Below are 17203 nucleotides of genomic sequence, written 5' to 3'. Positions count from 1 at the left end.
CGATGAATTGAAAAAAATGGGGGACCCTGATGTAAACAAGACGAAAGTCTTTCTCTGGTCTGCATCCCCTTAACAATTGTATGTATTGAGCTGTACTGTACTGTACCCATTCTGCAATCTGTTAATAAAGTTTTCAATCAATCAATCAATATCACACACAAAGAATTGTGTAGTCTGCCAACATGGATCAATCAAGTTCACTTTAGACAGACTCGGCCTCCCATCTAGCCTCCTTTCTCATTTTTAACTTTCGTTTCCCAAGAACCTTCCTGGGAAGTTGAAACTGAACGTCAGTGTGTTTCCTTTCCGCAACAATAACATATTACGTCATCGATACGCGGACAGGTGTTCCGCCCCACATAAATGACTCGACACGTCGCTACTAAGGTAATATATTGGCCCACCACACCACACACAGGTGAGAGTGAGACCATTAGTTTGATAGACTTCAAACTGAACAAGACAGCAGCAGACGGCCTGTGTTAATAATGGGGGCAGAACTTGCGAAGAGCGCCGAGGAGACAGAATCCTTAGTAGCACCACCGGACGCCTTTTTGGGAAAAAATGGAAAACCTGCGGTGTCTTGGAGCAAGTGGATCTTGCATTTGGACAGGTACCTGAGCCAGGAGAATTGTTCAGAGGACGAGAAGGCTGAGCGGCTGCTGCGGTGCCTTGGCGACGAAGGGTTACGTGTTCTAAGGAGCCTACTACGGGGTCCGACCAACACTTACACCGAGATGGTTACTGCCCTCACCTCATACTATAACGCCATTAAAGCAGCGAAACTGAAGAGTGAGTATCTGACGTAATATTAGTGCCGAACAATTCATTATGGACTAAAGGCCACAAAACGTCTTTGGAGAACATACATTGGAATAGTAGATTAAGTGCCTCCAGGCTGGTTGCTACCCTTTTTTGAGTGAACCCAACATAGGCCAAACCTATGTTTCATATATTATACGATTTTAAGCAGGTTTGGGGAGGGTTCATTGATTGATTGAAAACTTTATTAACAGATTGCATAATGGGTACAATATACAGTACATCTCAATACACACAATTGTTAAGGGGATGCAGACCAGAGAGAGACTTTCGTCTTGTTTACATCAGGGTCCCCATTTTCAATTCATCAGGACATATGACATACGACATACAGATAGACAGTACTGCTACATCTATACATTTATGACATACCAGATTTGCAAATACAGTAGTTTGTGATACAAAGTGTCCAGAATATACATTTGACGTAGAAACTGTACATTGGAGGAGGTTGGGTGGGGTGAAAATAGCCTTTTTTTTTTTAATGTACTGTAGATGTTTAACTTGAAACTTGAACTCTACAACTGCCCTACACTAGGAATACATAAGTTCACTATGAATTGAAAATGGGGGACCCTGATGTAAACAAAACAAACTTCTTTCTCTGGTCTGCATCCCCTTAACAATTGTGTGTATTGAGCTGTACTGTATTGTACCCATTCTGCAATCTGTTGGTTTCATTCATTCACCTACCATCAGCACCATCACCCATTATTTACTGCACGTCTTAGTTCCCAATCTGTGCTACTCAAAGTCAACTTTGTCATTTCCCATAATGTGCAAGACACAGGAAATTAAATTATGTTCCCCCCCCCTTCCCACGGTATATAAAAAGATTGACAATACAAACAAAGTAACATAGGACACAATATACAGGACTACAATATAAACAGTAGCTGAAATTAATGAATTAAATAAAGAGGTAAAAGAGAACTTAGTGCAAATATTCTAGCAGCAGTAGTAAAATAAAGTGGCAGTGAGTTAGTAAACTCATGATACGCTGAGTTGACTGCCCGGTATGGAATCCAGAACCTTGCTATTCGAAGGCGAGGGCTCCAGCAACTGAGCCACCCTGAGCTGCTTGTTTGTCACGTCCAATTTTAAAATAACCACCACTGCCTAGCTAGCAGTTGAAAAAAAAACCAAGAAACGGTACTCAAGACATTCCTCTACTACTGAGGGCAAATGTGAAATGAACAAGCATCTGAACACAGGAAACCACACACCTGCCATGACACATGGCAATTAACTGGTGTCTTGTGATTGACAGCTCACAAGAAAAAAAAGCCTAAATACATCAATAGCACACAGGGATAAACTAAAATCAAATCCACATAGACCATAATCCATCACAACATCGGGTCCCAATTCCAGTTAGTTTAGAACTGGACCAGGTATGGTGGCTGCATATTGTTCCCAGAATGTCAGTTGATTATGATGACACATTATATCTGTTTATGGGCAAGTCCCTACTACATTCACACAGTCTAGTTACGATGTTATGTTGTAACACTTTACCTTCACTTTACGGCAGTAGCCACCGTTCTGCGTTATAAACAGGGGTGCAGTCGTAATATCAGAAGTGCCTGTACTGTGTTTAAATGATGCCACGTGCATGCGTGTGTACATGCACATACATGTTCCCTCGCGTGCGCACAGAACAGATGATTATTATGCACAAACATGTATGATGTTTGTATAGGAAATTACTAGTTTTAGTGTAGTTTTTGTAAATATTGCCTTGAAATGGAGAAGCTGAAAAAGTTAGCAGGATGTAGCCTTCAATATAAATAAATTATACAACAGATATGGTTGAAAAACAAACAATGTTTTAAATGTAATTGTAGATACAATATTGTAGTTACAATTTCTTTAATTGACAGTTTCCTTCTGAAGCACAAGAAATGTCTCATCCTTCCAGTCGGGACCATTTGTCACACTGAGAGGTTCCACAGCTCAAGCAAACCCCCACCAATTGGTACAGGGCTTATATTTTGGTTTTGCACTTCTCGTTCTTTGTTATGCTATTGCTATGCTAGTGTTATGCAAATACTAGGTGATAGCTGAGTACCGGTACTTGGCGCACGGACGACGAGTCGAGTGAAAGTTGTGAACGCATTTTTGTGTGCGCGTGCACTTCTGTGAGTGTACTTCTGCTCAGAAAAGTGCTGGGATGGTGTGGTACCGCGTGGCAGGACCACTGCACCCCTGGTTATAAACCTGGTGGTTTTGGAAGAATTTGAGTGCTACCAGGTCTGTGTGTTTTTCCAGGATTTGTCCATTTAGCAAAAGGTATATCGTACTAGATTAAGTAAATAAACAAAGAAAACAACCAATGAAGCCACCGTCTGTAGTGTGGTAGTGAAAGGGTTAACATTCTGTAGTGTAGTAGTGAAAGGGTTAATGAGAAATAATCAAATCTATAATCAGTCAGACAGTAGGTGCATTGTCTTTGTCTATAATGTAAATAATCACAGTCAGTCAGACAGTAGGTAGTGGTACACTGACTAGACAGTAGGTACACTGTCTATAATCACAGTCAGATAGTAGGTACACTGTCTCTATAATCATTCAGACCGTAGATGCACGGTCTATAATCCCAGTCACAGTAGGTGCATTGTCTAATCACAGTCAGACAGTATGTACACTGTCTATCTACATATTAAGGTACACTGTCTACATATTATTAAAGGCACAATATAAGCCTTTCGGGGGGGGGGGGGGGGGGGTTATTTAAAAAAAGAAAAGCACCTCAGATGTTAGCATGGCATTTTAGTCGGATGTGGTGACTTACTTTCATTGGTTTATGTGATGTTTAAGACTTTCATCAAGGCAAGAACCCACATGTCAAAAAGACTGGAATGGTCCTTTTAAGAAGAATGACTTGGAATCCACATGTCAAAGTGGTATTGTCCTTTAAACTCAACTGCTCATATTTACAGGACTCTGAGGCCCCGCTGCTAGGCATGGATAACAAACCTGTTTAATATTATGATAGGATTTTAAGCAGGTTTTGGGGAGGGCCCATTCACCTGCCTTCTTCAGAGGCCCAGCTATTTCTGTATTCTGGCCTGAGAACAGTTGCTAGCAGAAATGACACCATCTAACATTACATGTATTCTCTTCTTTCTGCAACAGGGAGTCTTATAATCGCTGGGTCAGCAGTGGGGGCAACTGTGATTGGAGGAGGTAAGATTGTTTTTTGAGTTACATTTTAATAACTTTATTAATCCCCTTAGGGAAACTGCATATCCCTCTCACAAACACATGTTTGGGTACTAGGGATGGGCATCGATTTTTGAATATTCGAATAGTTGTTAAATTATTTATTTAAAAAAAATTAAATCGATTTAGTTTCTGCAAACATCGTTTAGTCTTAAAATATATATATTTTCCCTTGTTTTTACTGGCACCAATTAAAACAAACTACGTTAGCATGGAAGCTCAGACATTTCAAGCACCAACAATGTAACTTTATGAATTAATGCTTTAGTTCCTGGAAACAACGTTGGCCTGCTGAAACTCCCAAATATCTAGCTGTTAGTTCACCAACTACAACTTTATCTAGCTGTTAGTTCACTAACTACAACCTTATCTAGCTGTTAGTTCACCAACTACAACTTTATCTAGCTGTTAGTTCACTAACTACAACCTTATCTAGCTGTGTTAGTTCACTAACTACAACTTTATCTAGCTGTGTTAGTTCACTAACTACAACTTTATCTAGCTGTGTTAGTTCACTAACTACAACTTTATCTAGCTGTTAGTTCACTAACTACAACTTTAGGAAAACTATCAGTTTACAAACTCATACCGGTACATTGTACACTATCAGTTTACAAACACTCAAATACATTATGCACCATCAGTTTAGTTTACAAACTCTCAAATACATTGTACACTATCAGTTTACAAACACTCAAATACATTATGCACCATCAGTTTACAAACTATCAAATGCATTGTACAGTATAATCCAAGTCTCGTTTATAGTTTTTTTAACACATGCATTTTCGCCAAAACTTGCTAACGAAAAAACATCCCTGGTAAATTGGGTCATGTTTACCGCATTCACGAGAAGAGTCCATATGAACGACCCACTGTTGTGGTATTCTGGTTGTAAGTGGACACTTTCTTTGATATTCATTGATATGCTGTAAGTACACCAAAAACATGGGAGATGTTTACCAAACTTAAAGGAAAACTCCAACATTTTGGGAAATTAGCTTATTTGGCATCTACCCTGGAGTTAGACAAGAAGATACATACCCTTTTTCTTCTCTGTGCATGCAGTAGGAGTAGGAAGACACGCACCGTTAGCCTAGCTTAGCGTCAGTTACTGGAAGTAGGTTCCTCCATTAGCCTAGTTCCAAACATCTTCCTACTCCTACTGCATGCACAGAGAAGAAAAAGGTATGTATCTTCTTGTCTAACTCCAGGGTTCCCAAAATGTTAGAGTGTTAAGATGCATACCTTTTTCTTCTCTGTGCATGCAGTAGGAGTAGGAAGACGCGCACTGTTAGCCTAGCTTAGCGTCAGTCACTGGAAGTAGGTTCCTCCATTAGCCTAGTTCCCAACGTCTTCCTACTCCTACTGCATGCACAGAGAAGAAAAAGGTATGCATCTTCTTGTCTAACTCCAGGGTAGATGGCAAATAAGCTAATTTCCCAAAATGTTGGAGTTCTCCTTTAAGTTGTACTTAAGTCAACTTATAAAAAGTGTGCTATTTTGGGTGAGCAAAAGTAACCAAAAATACATCAAAAGTTATAATAATTTCACTGTTGACGGCAATGCCTCGTCTGGTTTTTACCCGCTCTCATCCACTAAAATGAGTTTGCCGCCTGTTGTCTGCCTGAATCCATGTGAACGCAGCATTACTGGTACTAGCATCACGAGCCAGCCTGAATCACGTTCTTTTGCCCATATTCTCTGTTTCCAGTCGGTGCAGTGGTGGCGGCTCCATTTATCCTGGCAGGAGTCGGATTCACGTCTGCCGGAATCGCTGCAGGCTCATTGGCTGCCAGCATGATGTCATCGGCAGCCATAGCCAATGGGGGAGCGGTGGCAGCCGGGAGCCTTGTGGCCATCCTCCAGTCTGTCGGTAAGAGAAGTGGACAGATGCTTTGCACAGAGGAATTCACTAAAAAACTTGGTATCTCATGTACCGCGTTATGCACCGCATCCAATGGGTGGGTAAGGTAGGACACGAGATGCCAGGTTTTTAGGGAGTCCCCGTACAGATTTGTGCTTTACTGTTTTAGAGCTGCTGACTCTACTAAAGTACAACATGTAGAATAATTTTTTTTAAAGAATGTTATAAAAATCAACATAATTCCAGGGCTGCCCCCCTCATAACAGATTTAATTGGTTGACTTGACCTTAGGCTACCAAAAAAGTGTTGGTAAACACTAGATTTAAAGAGGTCCCTCTGGAAATTGGGAATCTCTAATTTGACATATTAGTCGACAAAAGTCCTATGACGACCCCACATAAGTCATTGTGAAATGAATGCCGATAGCTTGGTTTGTAGGTCCTGAGAATCGATAGCCTCTGGTCCGATTGAATACTTGAAGATACAAGATACAAGAGTTTTATTTGTCACGGCATACAAGTATACAATGAAATGCGGGGGGTCTTGCCCGCAACGATGTGCATAATTACAATAGTAATATATAATAAGAATCCAATAGAATGACATTCTGCAATAACAAGTAACAAAGTAGGGCATATCGGTATCTGTACATGAGTTATTTACAGAGCATGGTAGGACATGCTAGGTCCTGTGGTAGTGCAATACACTGTTAGCTACGGATGAGGTGAAGTGGTGTGCGTCTCATAATTAAGACCAAGAAGTTGCTTCCTTTTGCAAAGAGGGTGTTGCCATGGTTTCCCGGGGCGACACGAGCAGTAAGTGAAATGACAGAAGATGGATGAAGACTAATTTGTTATGTTAATGCAAGTTATCAAGCGTCTAGCTCAATTCCACCAAGTCTGACCCGGAGACACTATTCTACCATAGACCTGTTCGCTGTATAAGTCAGACTCTGTGTGTGCTAGGGTTGGGTACCGTTCACATTTGAACCGATACCGGTACCTGTGAATCGATACCGGTACCCAACGGTACCTTTTTTCTGTACTTTATTCTCTAAAAATGTAATTTACCTACCTCGGTTGTAAAAAATGAGTCCAAACTTCTAATTATTTATTATCATTATTACTTATTTAGAACAATTTGTTAATGTGTATATATATATATATACACACACATCTTTAAATAAAAAATTATGTTTTATAAAATAACAAGTATAAAACGATTAAACAACCACTCTAGCAGCAATGAACTATTCTGTGGAACTAAAAGGTACACATCTATGTATTTAAATAAATATACCTGAAAATGCTGAACAACTGCTTGTTGTTGAATCAAGTCAAATCCTAGGTGTATTGTGCGTGTGAACGTGCGGCACACTTCATAGGTTTCGTTTTGCGGTAAACAAAACGTTGACATCATCGGACAAAAGAAAATAATAATTCAAATAAAATTCTCATTACCGAAATGTGGCACCGGTAGATCTCATGTGAATCGGTACTCGGTAGTACCGACGTGATTCGGTCAATACCCTTAAAAGTAGGGATGCTCGATATTGGCTTTTTTACCTATATTGTCCAACTCTTAATTTCCGATACCGATATCAACCGATACCGATATATGCAGGGTTTCCCCCCCCAAAATATGGAATAATTTCAGGTAATTAACATTACATATCTCTTGTTGTGGAATTAACACAACATTATGCATACTTTTGACAATAAATAAAATCAGAATTTGTTCTTACTTGCTTGCCTGGGTAAATAAAGGTTATAGAAATGTAAAAAAAATGAAAAATTATTATTATTTTTTACCGATACCGATATTTTCCGATATCACATTTGTATGCCGATATCGGCCGATAATATCGTTAGGCCGATAATATCGGACATCCCTACTTAAAAGTACTGGATTCGGTACCCATCCCTAGTGTGCGCGCATCACGGGGGCAAAAAGGAACGTAATCCTGGTCAGAACAACCAAGCAGACTACAATATATTTGCATTTGTTTGCCATGCTAGCGGTCTAATATGCCTCCTAAAGTGTACAGGAAGTACAGGCTACAGGCTTTCCGGTTTCGACAAAACAATTGTAGAAATGTGTGAAGTGCACAATATTTCCTCGTTTAAACCACTGCAACGGCTTTGCCTGAAGAATTTACTACATGACCGGGACATGACCGGGACATTCTAGCTTGTTTGCCGACAGGTCCGTTCGGAGGCAGCTTCCAGGGGAAGCACATACACCGGAAATTCTACCCCATAGACACTTTCGGCCATAGTTCTTTACCAGGCTTTATCTCACGGAGATAAAACTGGGAACAAGGTTAAGGTCCTGCATGGGCAACATAGTGACTGGTATTGCTGATTGGCTCGTACACGGTATGTTTGTATACAGCGAATGGGTTTACTGGACTCTTGTGGTGAAGTGTACAAATTTGTAAGGTAATTATTAGGGCTCTCCCTAACTACAGAAATGATTAGTCGACTAACAGGATTTTGTCAACTAATTAAATACGGTAGTTGATTTTAACGACATTTGTAAAATTGTAGATCCCACAATCTTGTGGAAAGGCAAGCAACATAATGCTACATAATGACTAATGACTAAATGTAAATGTAAATATAAATTATATATATATAGTCTATTTACCATCCATTATTGTCCTGCTGCTGATGGATGTTGTTGGGTTGTCAAGTTATTTGTTTTTTTGGTCTCAGTGCTGCCTAAACTTGATAAATAGCTTGAACACCAACAGAGGACGCTGGACAACTCTACTCCAATGATTACAGATTTAATGAAGAATCATTGGGCCTCATTCATGAAGCGATATAAGAACAGATTTAGTTCTTAACTAGCATTTCCTCTTATTTGGTTCTTACCAGGATTCAGCAATGTTTTCTTATTGTTGCTTTTCTCTCAGCAAGACCAAATTCTAAGTGGTCGAGAGCACTCTTACCCAGATAAGAAACTCTTACCCAGATGAGAAACATTTAAAAAAGCCTACCATTCATAATAATTATAATACATAAGATTTATATAGCGCTTTTCCTAATTCTCAAAGACACTTTACAAAACAAACAATATAATACAATACAGTTTTAGTAGATACAATTAAAAAAAAATATATAAAATGGTGAGAGAGGAAGGAGTTCATGGGTTGAAAGCAAACCATTGGTCAATTGCCCCCAAATACGACTTTATAAACCCAGAACTTTTCAATAATTATTATTATTATTATAACTTATTGCGTGCGTTCTGCTTCTGAAATGGATTATATATTGCTGTTAGAACAGTTAGACGCTGGCTGCCCATATATAGGTTCGGAAATACCGGATCTGTCACCTGTCATCTCTCTCTGAAAGGAGAGAGCATAGATCTGCGGCATATATATCAGTATACTGCGTGATTGGTTCTTGACAAGCGCGCAGCCAGTCGTTCAGTATTGACAAAGCCTACTTTGCTGGAACGATTTATTTCGCACTATACAGTACGTATACGTCCAAGTATAAGTCTTTATTTGTCATCAGATTAACACTTTAATCGCCGATGACGTGTTTAGACGTCATTCCTAGCCATGCTCATTCTGCCGAAGATGCCGTAACTCGTCTTTGATATCAATAATTCAAAAATCTGTGATCGAAATCATATTTCTCCTCCGGAGCCATGAGATGTACTGGTGAGCTCCACTCAACTGTCTAACGGTTCGAGAGCGCCATCTGGTGGCCGATCGGCCAAGAGGGAGGGGCGCGCCAAACAGGAAGTGCTCATCCATATGTCGTCCGGGCACTCGCGATCGGTAGCCGGACTCCATCTCAACACACTGGATGATCAATCGCTCGCCCTAACTCAATAAACAATGTTATTTGGACGTATATAGTATTATACAACCTGGAAATGGTTCATCAGGATCAACATCCCATAATCGAAAACGGTCTACTCCACGCTGATCGTCCAACGGCGCGAGGAACATACGGTAAGATCCAGCGTTATTTTTTAACGTATTCCATATAAACTGCTCTGATGACCATATGACCCACACTAGACGAATGGTATAATGTTGCCCACGGAATTATAAACGCCCCCTCGCCCATCCGGTCAATATCGGATGATACGTAGTAACTTCTAGAACCACGTCCAGTTGAAATTTTTTATCTCGTGCCGATTGCTATCAAACTGTATTTCATCATCAATATAATGCATTTGGAGCTATAAATCAAGTTCTGGAGAAAGCTGCAGAAAACTATAAAAACATATTTATACTTTAGACCATATTTTAGTATGAATATGTGAATGAAAAAGTATATCGTTGCTACAGCCTGAACAATGGATATAGGACATTGAATGGGCCATAATAATGGCAATCTAGCAATAGAATTTAAAAGGTTATAGCCCTGCAAAGAAGGGGAACTTCTCCATAGACAAATAGAGCTGGCTAGGGATGGTAAATTATGAATTTAACCCATGGCGATCAAAGTGTTAATACACATGCGATGAGTGACCCACAGGAACACACACGCATGCACTGAGTCGCAAGTCGTGAGACGTGTGTGTGTGTCATTTTGACATCAGTCGCAAATCGCTTCCTGTTGAATATATCAGACAGCGATCAGATGCCGAACCACGACTGTTTTACACACGCCTCATTCGCCTTATAAGGAGATGGTGGGCGTGTCTGTATGCAAATGATTTAGCGCGAATGCGCTTTTGAGTTTAAGTGAGTGGGATTCATCATGCAAATCTCCTGGGTAAGCACAGATTTCGACGTTAAGAACGGCTTGATAGGGGGGCTCCAGTAGCTCACCGCATATCTCGGCGCTATTTCTGCGTCGGGGAAAACCGTGCTGCGTCACGGATCTGGTGGACTCCGAGTTCGATTCCCGGACCCGCCGTCATTTGCCAGAATGTCTTCCCCTGCTCTATATCCCGTTTCACCCTGTATCTGTCGGTCATGCTTGACCAGAAAAGCGATAAACGCTAAAAAAAAAAAAGTAAAAAAAAAAAAAGAGCGGCTTGATGAATGTGGCGGTGGCTTTTCTTATTGTTCTCTTAACAGACAGGTAAGCAAGAATATAAGAAAAATAATAAGAGTATTGTTGAATGAGGCCCATTGTATTCCACACATGTTGAATCATTGAAGTGATGAGTAGGTTGATGACCTTTAAAGAAAGACGCACAAAACTAGCCACTCTACAAATAACAATTGCATTCTGAAATATATCTTCAAGTTGTTTTTTTCATTAAACATGATTAGTTTTTTCCTTCCAGATAAATGAAACTTATTTTAATTTAAACAGACAAAATCTATTTAGTTTGAATTTCATTTAACCATTTAACTCTAAATTATAGTCATTTAAATGAACAATTAACAAAAATTAAAAAGATATACATACCAAGTGTCTCTGAGGTGATTATTTCACTGAACCCTCTTTTTCCTAATTCTTACATGGGCATTCTTCTCCCACTGAAGGAAACTACTCCTTCCACTACAAACGATATCTTTCCTCTGCCTATAAGTGGTTTTTTCACCATAAACTACTTAAAATGGCTTAGCAGCATCTCTACACCTTTACCCTCATTATCTCCACCAGGCAGCGTGTCTATCCACATAGCAGGCCAGGGAAGTGAATGCTGGAATATTTTTTCACATTGGTCAACGACGAGTATCTTATTTGAATTAATTACCATTTTTCATTGAAATACATATTCAGGGGAAGTTACACCTTTTGAAGACAGGGGATGATACTACACAGGTACCACTGCTCAGAGTAATAGTATAATAATAGTGTAATAGTGTATAATGGTATAATGGAGTGCTATTGTAATAGTGTGTAACAGTATAATGGTGTAAAATAGTGTAATAGTCTAATATTGTGTATTAGTCAAATAGTGTCTAAATAGTGTCTAATAGTCTCATAATGTAATGGGAATACTGCAATGAGATTTGCTTTCATTGGTCTGTTTTCCCCGCCCCCTACCTTATGTGTAGGCTAGAAAATAAATGTGTGGCTGCCACCTGGTGGAGATCTGCTCTCTACTGACTGCACCTTTCTAGTTGAGAATACAATGATCTATGAATATATAAATTGGGAACAAGCAGCCGTTGATATTTACCAGGAATTCCAATTTGGCAGATTATATTATATCTTTTAACGACTATTGGTGTGACATCACGCATGCGGTTCAAATCAAAATGGCCTAAGTAACCCATTTAAGAGAAGTAGAATCTTAGCCAAAATTAAGAAAGAGATGACACAAGTGATCTTCCTACAAGAAACATGCATGTCAAAACAAGAACATGAAAAGCTGAAAGTTTGGATACCTGAATTAATTTTTTTGTTCTTGCAAGAATAACAGGAAAAGGGGACTGGCAACTCTAATTTCAAACTCTTAATTTTGAACTGATAAAAGAGAAAAAGGATGAAGAGGGGAGATACACAATAGTCAAAGGAAAGATAGACAATGTCCTGATAACTCTAGTAAATACATATACCCCCCCCCCGGAGAGCGATAGAAAAAACTCCTATTTGATACAATAACCTCCGAAGCGGAAGGGATTAATATGTGCAGGGGAATGGAATACTATACTGAACTATTCCCTAGACACTACAAGCAAAACCAGACGTAACTATCAGAGATCAAAGGATCTAAATTTCTAGGTGGGCTGATGGAGGTGTGGAGAAACCTGCATGCAGGAGACAGACTATACCCACTACTCTGCAACCCACAAGGTGTACTCCAGGCTAGACTTCTTTTTAATAGATGTGAGAGAGAGACATAGGGTGATAGACTGTTCAATAGGGACGGCGGATATTTCAGACCACAATATGATCTATTTGAACATACATCTGAACAATAGACAATGTGACACACTTTGGAGGTTAAACGTGGGAATTTTAAATAATGAAGACATTGTGGATCAGATTAGGAAGGAAATAACTGAATGTATAAAATATAATGAACAGCCAAGTGAATCCAACTATTATATGGGACACAATCAAAGCAATTATGAGAGGGTACCTAATTTCTAAAACGGCATATTTAAATAAGATTAGGAGGTTAAGATATGATGAGTTACAGGGAAATCTGAGAACTTGAGAAACAAACGGGGGAGGATACAAGGGAGCAGATGAAAGAAATAAAGAAACAATTAGAAGAGAAGGAGGAGCTAGAAAAGAAATTGAGATTTGACTTAAATCCTGGTTTGAGGAACATTTTAATAACCTTTTCTCCCCTAAACTTTACAATTGTGATCTGATTTGCATGTAGACACGCTGCTATAGGCTATGTTGTTTATGGACAATTGCTACTTCATTGTTTCCCAGGAGGTATACGCAGTATAATGTCCATTGATTTGACTCTATAATGGGTTTAACTGCGTGTCTTTCCTCCATCCAGGAGCCGTGGGTCTGTCTGCGGGGGCGTCTGCTGTGGTGGCCGGGGCGGGAGCCGCCGTGGTGGGCGGAGCCACCGCGGGAGCCGTCGGAGCGTTTACCTCCGACTCCGGACCTGGCGGCTCCAACACTGACCCAAAGTCGGGACCCGATGGCGAACCCCAGAAGTCTGAACCAGAAAGCCCTAAAGATAAGTAGAAGTCTGAACCCGAAAGCCCTAAAGATGAGCAGAAGTCTGAACCCGAAAGCCCTAAAGATGAGCAGAAGTCTGAACCCGAAATCCCTAAAGATGAGCAGAAGTCTGAACCAGAAAGCCCTAAAGATGAGCAGAAGTCTGAACCAGAAAGCCCTAAAGATGAGCAGAAGTCTGAACCAGAAAGCCCTAAAGATGAGCAGCTCTACAAGTCCGATGCCTGGACCCAGACCATAGAAGCCAAAACATCGGCCCCGAAACCGCCCGGGAGAAACGGCCCTGATGGCACCGACTTGATTGCTGGTTAATTCAGGTCAAACCTAATGTAACGTAGCATTCTCTCCTCCTGTACCTGTCCCGACCGTAACGCATATAATCCAGCCTTCCTCGTCAGTAAAGTTGTTATTTATTGGTATTTATTATTTAATAATAATAAATTATGCATTCAATTTATAGTGCACTCTACATTTGGAAACCAAATCTCAGAGTGCTTACAGGGTAAAAACATAGACTTTAAAAAAACAAGGCATAAAAACATAGAAAAAAGGGATAAAACACACAAGGCATGTATAAAAAGGTTAAAACTAAGAAGGCTTTTTGAAGGGGTATGTTTTTTAGTCCTCTTTTAACACTTTCAGTACCGGCCATTAACATGGTGAAGCATGGTTAAATGCCACCACCCACTTCAATGATAGCGTTGTGAACGCATAATCTCTGTCTTAAATTATGGCTATGTGTCTAATCTGCCTGTCGCTTATCAATGACTTGTTTGCAGTCAACATTGTCGAAACGGATTGTTTTATAATTGGTTTCATTTCCGTTTTATAGCATAAAAAAAAATATATATATATATATTGATATATAAAAAAATTATAATAATAATCTAACCCTGACTAACCTTACTGTCATGCACTTGTCCTAATAAACGAACCTACACTGTAACACGCAACACTTTGATGAACATTGTTTACTCAGCTGATAGAGTTGTACCCTTCTTGCTGTCTTGTCGTACAGAACTTGTAAGTCGCTTTGGATAAAAGCGTCAGCTAAATGACTAAATGTAAATTTTTAAAAGCCCTTGTTTTCAAGGGAAATATATAGATTCCGTGATAAACGGCATTTACTGGAATATTCTGGTTACACAAACGTTGTCATTTTTCGGCCTATTTATGAATAGTTTTCAAATAAACGCTAGATTATCGATAGTATATGTGTACTTATGCACGCTATAGAGGTGCGCTGAAATATCGATTCTCTCATACATGTTTTGCATATGTGTTTGATGTGGGCATCAAAATTTAGGTGGGGGTAAATCTTTTCACCCAGGTTGGTGATGGTATTTATTTAGAGGTATTTGTTAAAATATGTGTTGAATAGCTCTACATTCAAACAGCCATCGCCAGGGCTTGACGTTAACTTTTTGGCTCACTAGCCACTGTGGCTAGTGGTTTTCCAAAGTCACTAGCCACTCAGCATTTTCACTAGCCAAAAATCCCTGCACTCACGCCCCCACCCAAAAAGTAATAAATATAGGTCATTTCTTCTTCACTAACCCCTGCTGGGGACAGTATCATTGTAATCATACTGCTACACGCCAACTGTACAACTGTGCTTCTGACTGTTGACTCCATTGTTTACTACTGCCTGCGACCAGTGACTCAGCCGCAAAAGGAGCTCCAGTTGGGGCAACGGCTGACTGGGACAAAATGGACGGTGTAGATGTGGAAGAGTTGTGTTGAACCTAGCAATTATATTATTGCTCCAAACGCTGTGAACATTATCATTGACACAGCTATGCAGGGCTTGACGTAAACTTTTTGGCTCACTAGCCACTGTGGCTAGTGGGTTTTCCAAAGTCACTAGCCACTCACTAGCCCTGGGCAGGTGTCAACGTCAAGCCCTGGCCATCGCTGATATAGTGGTTGGCCAGTAACATGGGTCTCCCAGTCCCTGAACTTTGAATAATACTAATAATCCTACTCTTGACTAATCTAGTCTCTTTGGGAACATTTAAAGCCATGTTAAAGGTCTGTCCATGTAACTGAGATGGATTCAGTCTCTTCCTTGTTGTGTGATTGATGTATGCATTTATTCCATGTCTGTTGTAAACGTTAATAAAAGAATCTTTGGAAGTTATATTGATCCCTTGTTTTGTTACAACATTAGAACTTGTAATTCTCCCATTTGAATCGCACTGCTTTAAAAACATACCCTGTGCAGTCTGGTTGAGTGAGTACAGAGTCAGACTGACGAGAGCAGAAATGCAGCGATATGTCTCTTGGTAGTCAGTAGAGGGCGCAATAGGACAGAATGGTACTCAATATCCAGAAAAGTTGAAACACGCTAGTTTTAGGGGGGGTTGCAGGGGATGTGTCCCCCTCAATATTGAGAAGAGGTACATTTGTCCCCCTCAAAAAATATAGCTAACATGAATGATGATAATAATTTTAACACATATCCTTCACTATATAATTAACCAACAATTTCAGGCACCCTTACGGGACCATACCATCTCAACCGCAGACGTTGGGTTATATTCCATTATATTTGTGTCAGCGCTGCGGGTACTTGAATGTTGCCTTTTCCTTCACATAAACACATTTCCACCATAGATTGATGCAGAAAAGGTACACCAGAATGCAGGAAATGAAGTGTTTGACGCTGAACATGTGGGGGTTGAAGTTCAGCAGTCCTTTCGCCATCGAATCCCTCAGGCCTGGGGGGCGCGTGTATTTTTCCCTGACGGAGTTTCACTTCCGCGTTCGGTTTGCGCAATCTGATTGGCCACTGACTCTACGCCTTTGCGCTAGTTCTGCTAACAGCCTGCAGCCTCATCTCTCTATATTAACGTGATTCCATCAACACAACATAAATGTTCAAAACACGACAAGACGGTTTGCATCACTTCCCACTTATTCTACCGGTAGTGGGGTAGTTGTTGCCACGGTATTGGGTCTTTGGGTGAATACTTCATTGGCGGGGAAGAAGAACACTGATAGCGGTGTGTGGACCGTCCCGCGAGCCCCAGACCACCGTCCCGCGAGCCACAGATCACCGTCCCGCGTCACTCTACGTTAGTATTGTCTATCTGTATGTCATGTATGTTATGATGAATTGAAAATGGGGGACCCTGATGTAAACAAGACGAAAGTCTTTCTCTGGTCTGCATCCCCTTAACAATTGTATGTATTGAGCTGTAATGTATTCAGGCATGCGCAAGGCCAGATTAAGACTTCAGAGGCCCCTGGGCCAGATTCTTGTGGAGGCCCCCCCACACACACATACACGTGCACGCACGCACAGTGGCGTTTTTATATGTCACTTTAAAAAATATATAGAATATTTAGAAGTGGTGGGCTCTGAGGGCCAAGCTAAAAGGACTTTGATCACCCCTGCCCACTTTGACAACCTAGGATGGCTTAGAGTAGACGACTGGGCAGCAACTTGCAATGGGCCTGGTCTACAAGATACACTACACAACCAAGGTACCCATGTACATGTCAAAATACTTCCCAAAGGTCAGTGAATACCACGATCACAACACCAGAGGGAGCTCAAATCATGTTAAACCCAGATTCGGCTCAAACAAGGGACTAAACCCGTTTCGCAATTATGCCACATCAATGTGGAACGCCCTACCCAAAGCTGTAAAGGAATGTGAATCACTACCCACTTTCAAAAACACTCTCAAAGAACACCTACGGG

The 17203-nt window shown here is 40.4% G+C and overlaps 1 protein-coding gene across 1 annotated transcript; it reads left to right on the top strand.

The window, feature by feature from the left end:
• The first annotated feature begins 337 nt into the window (after positions 1-337).
• Positions 338-15634, top strand: LOC311234785 (uncharacterized protein). The gene is made up of 4 exons (XM_084322029.1): positions 338-792; positions 3961-4011; positions 5762-5923; positions 13310-15634. The coding sequence occupies exons 1-4, from the start codon at positions 489-491 to the stop codon at positions 13501-13503; spliced, it is 711 nt and encodes a 236-aa protein (XP_084178155.1). The 5' UTR covers positions 338-488; the 3' UTR covers positions 13504-15634.
• The last annotated feature ends 1569 nt before the right edge of the window (positions 15635-17203 follow it).

The sequence above is a fragment of the Notolepis coatsorum genome, assembly GCF_963971535.1.
Source record: "Notolepis coatsorum genome assembly, chromosome: 1".
Classification (NCBI taxonomy): domain Eukaryota; kingdom Metazoa; phylum Chordata; class Actinopteri; order Aulopiformes; family Paralepididae; genus Notolepis; species Notolepis coatsorum.
The sequence above is the reverse complement of the archived record's forward strand: the minus strand, read 5'-3'. Positions and strand labels throughout refer to the sequence as shown.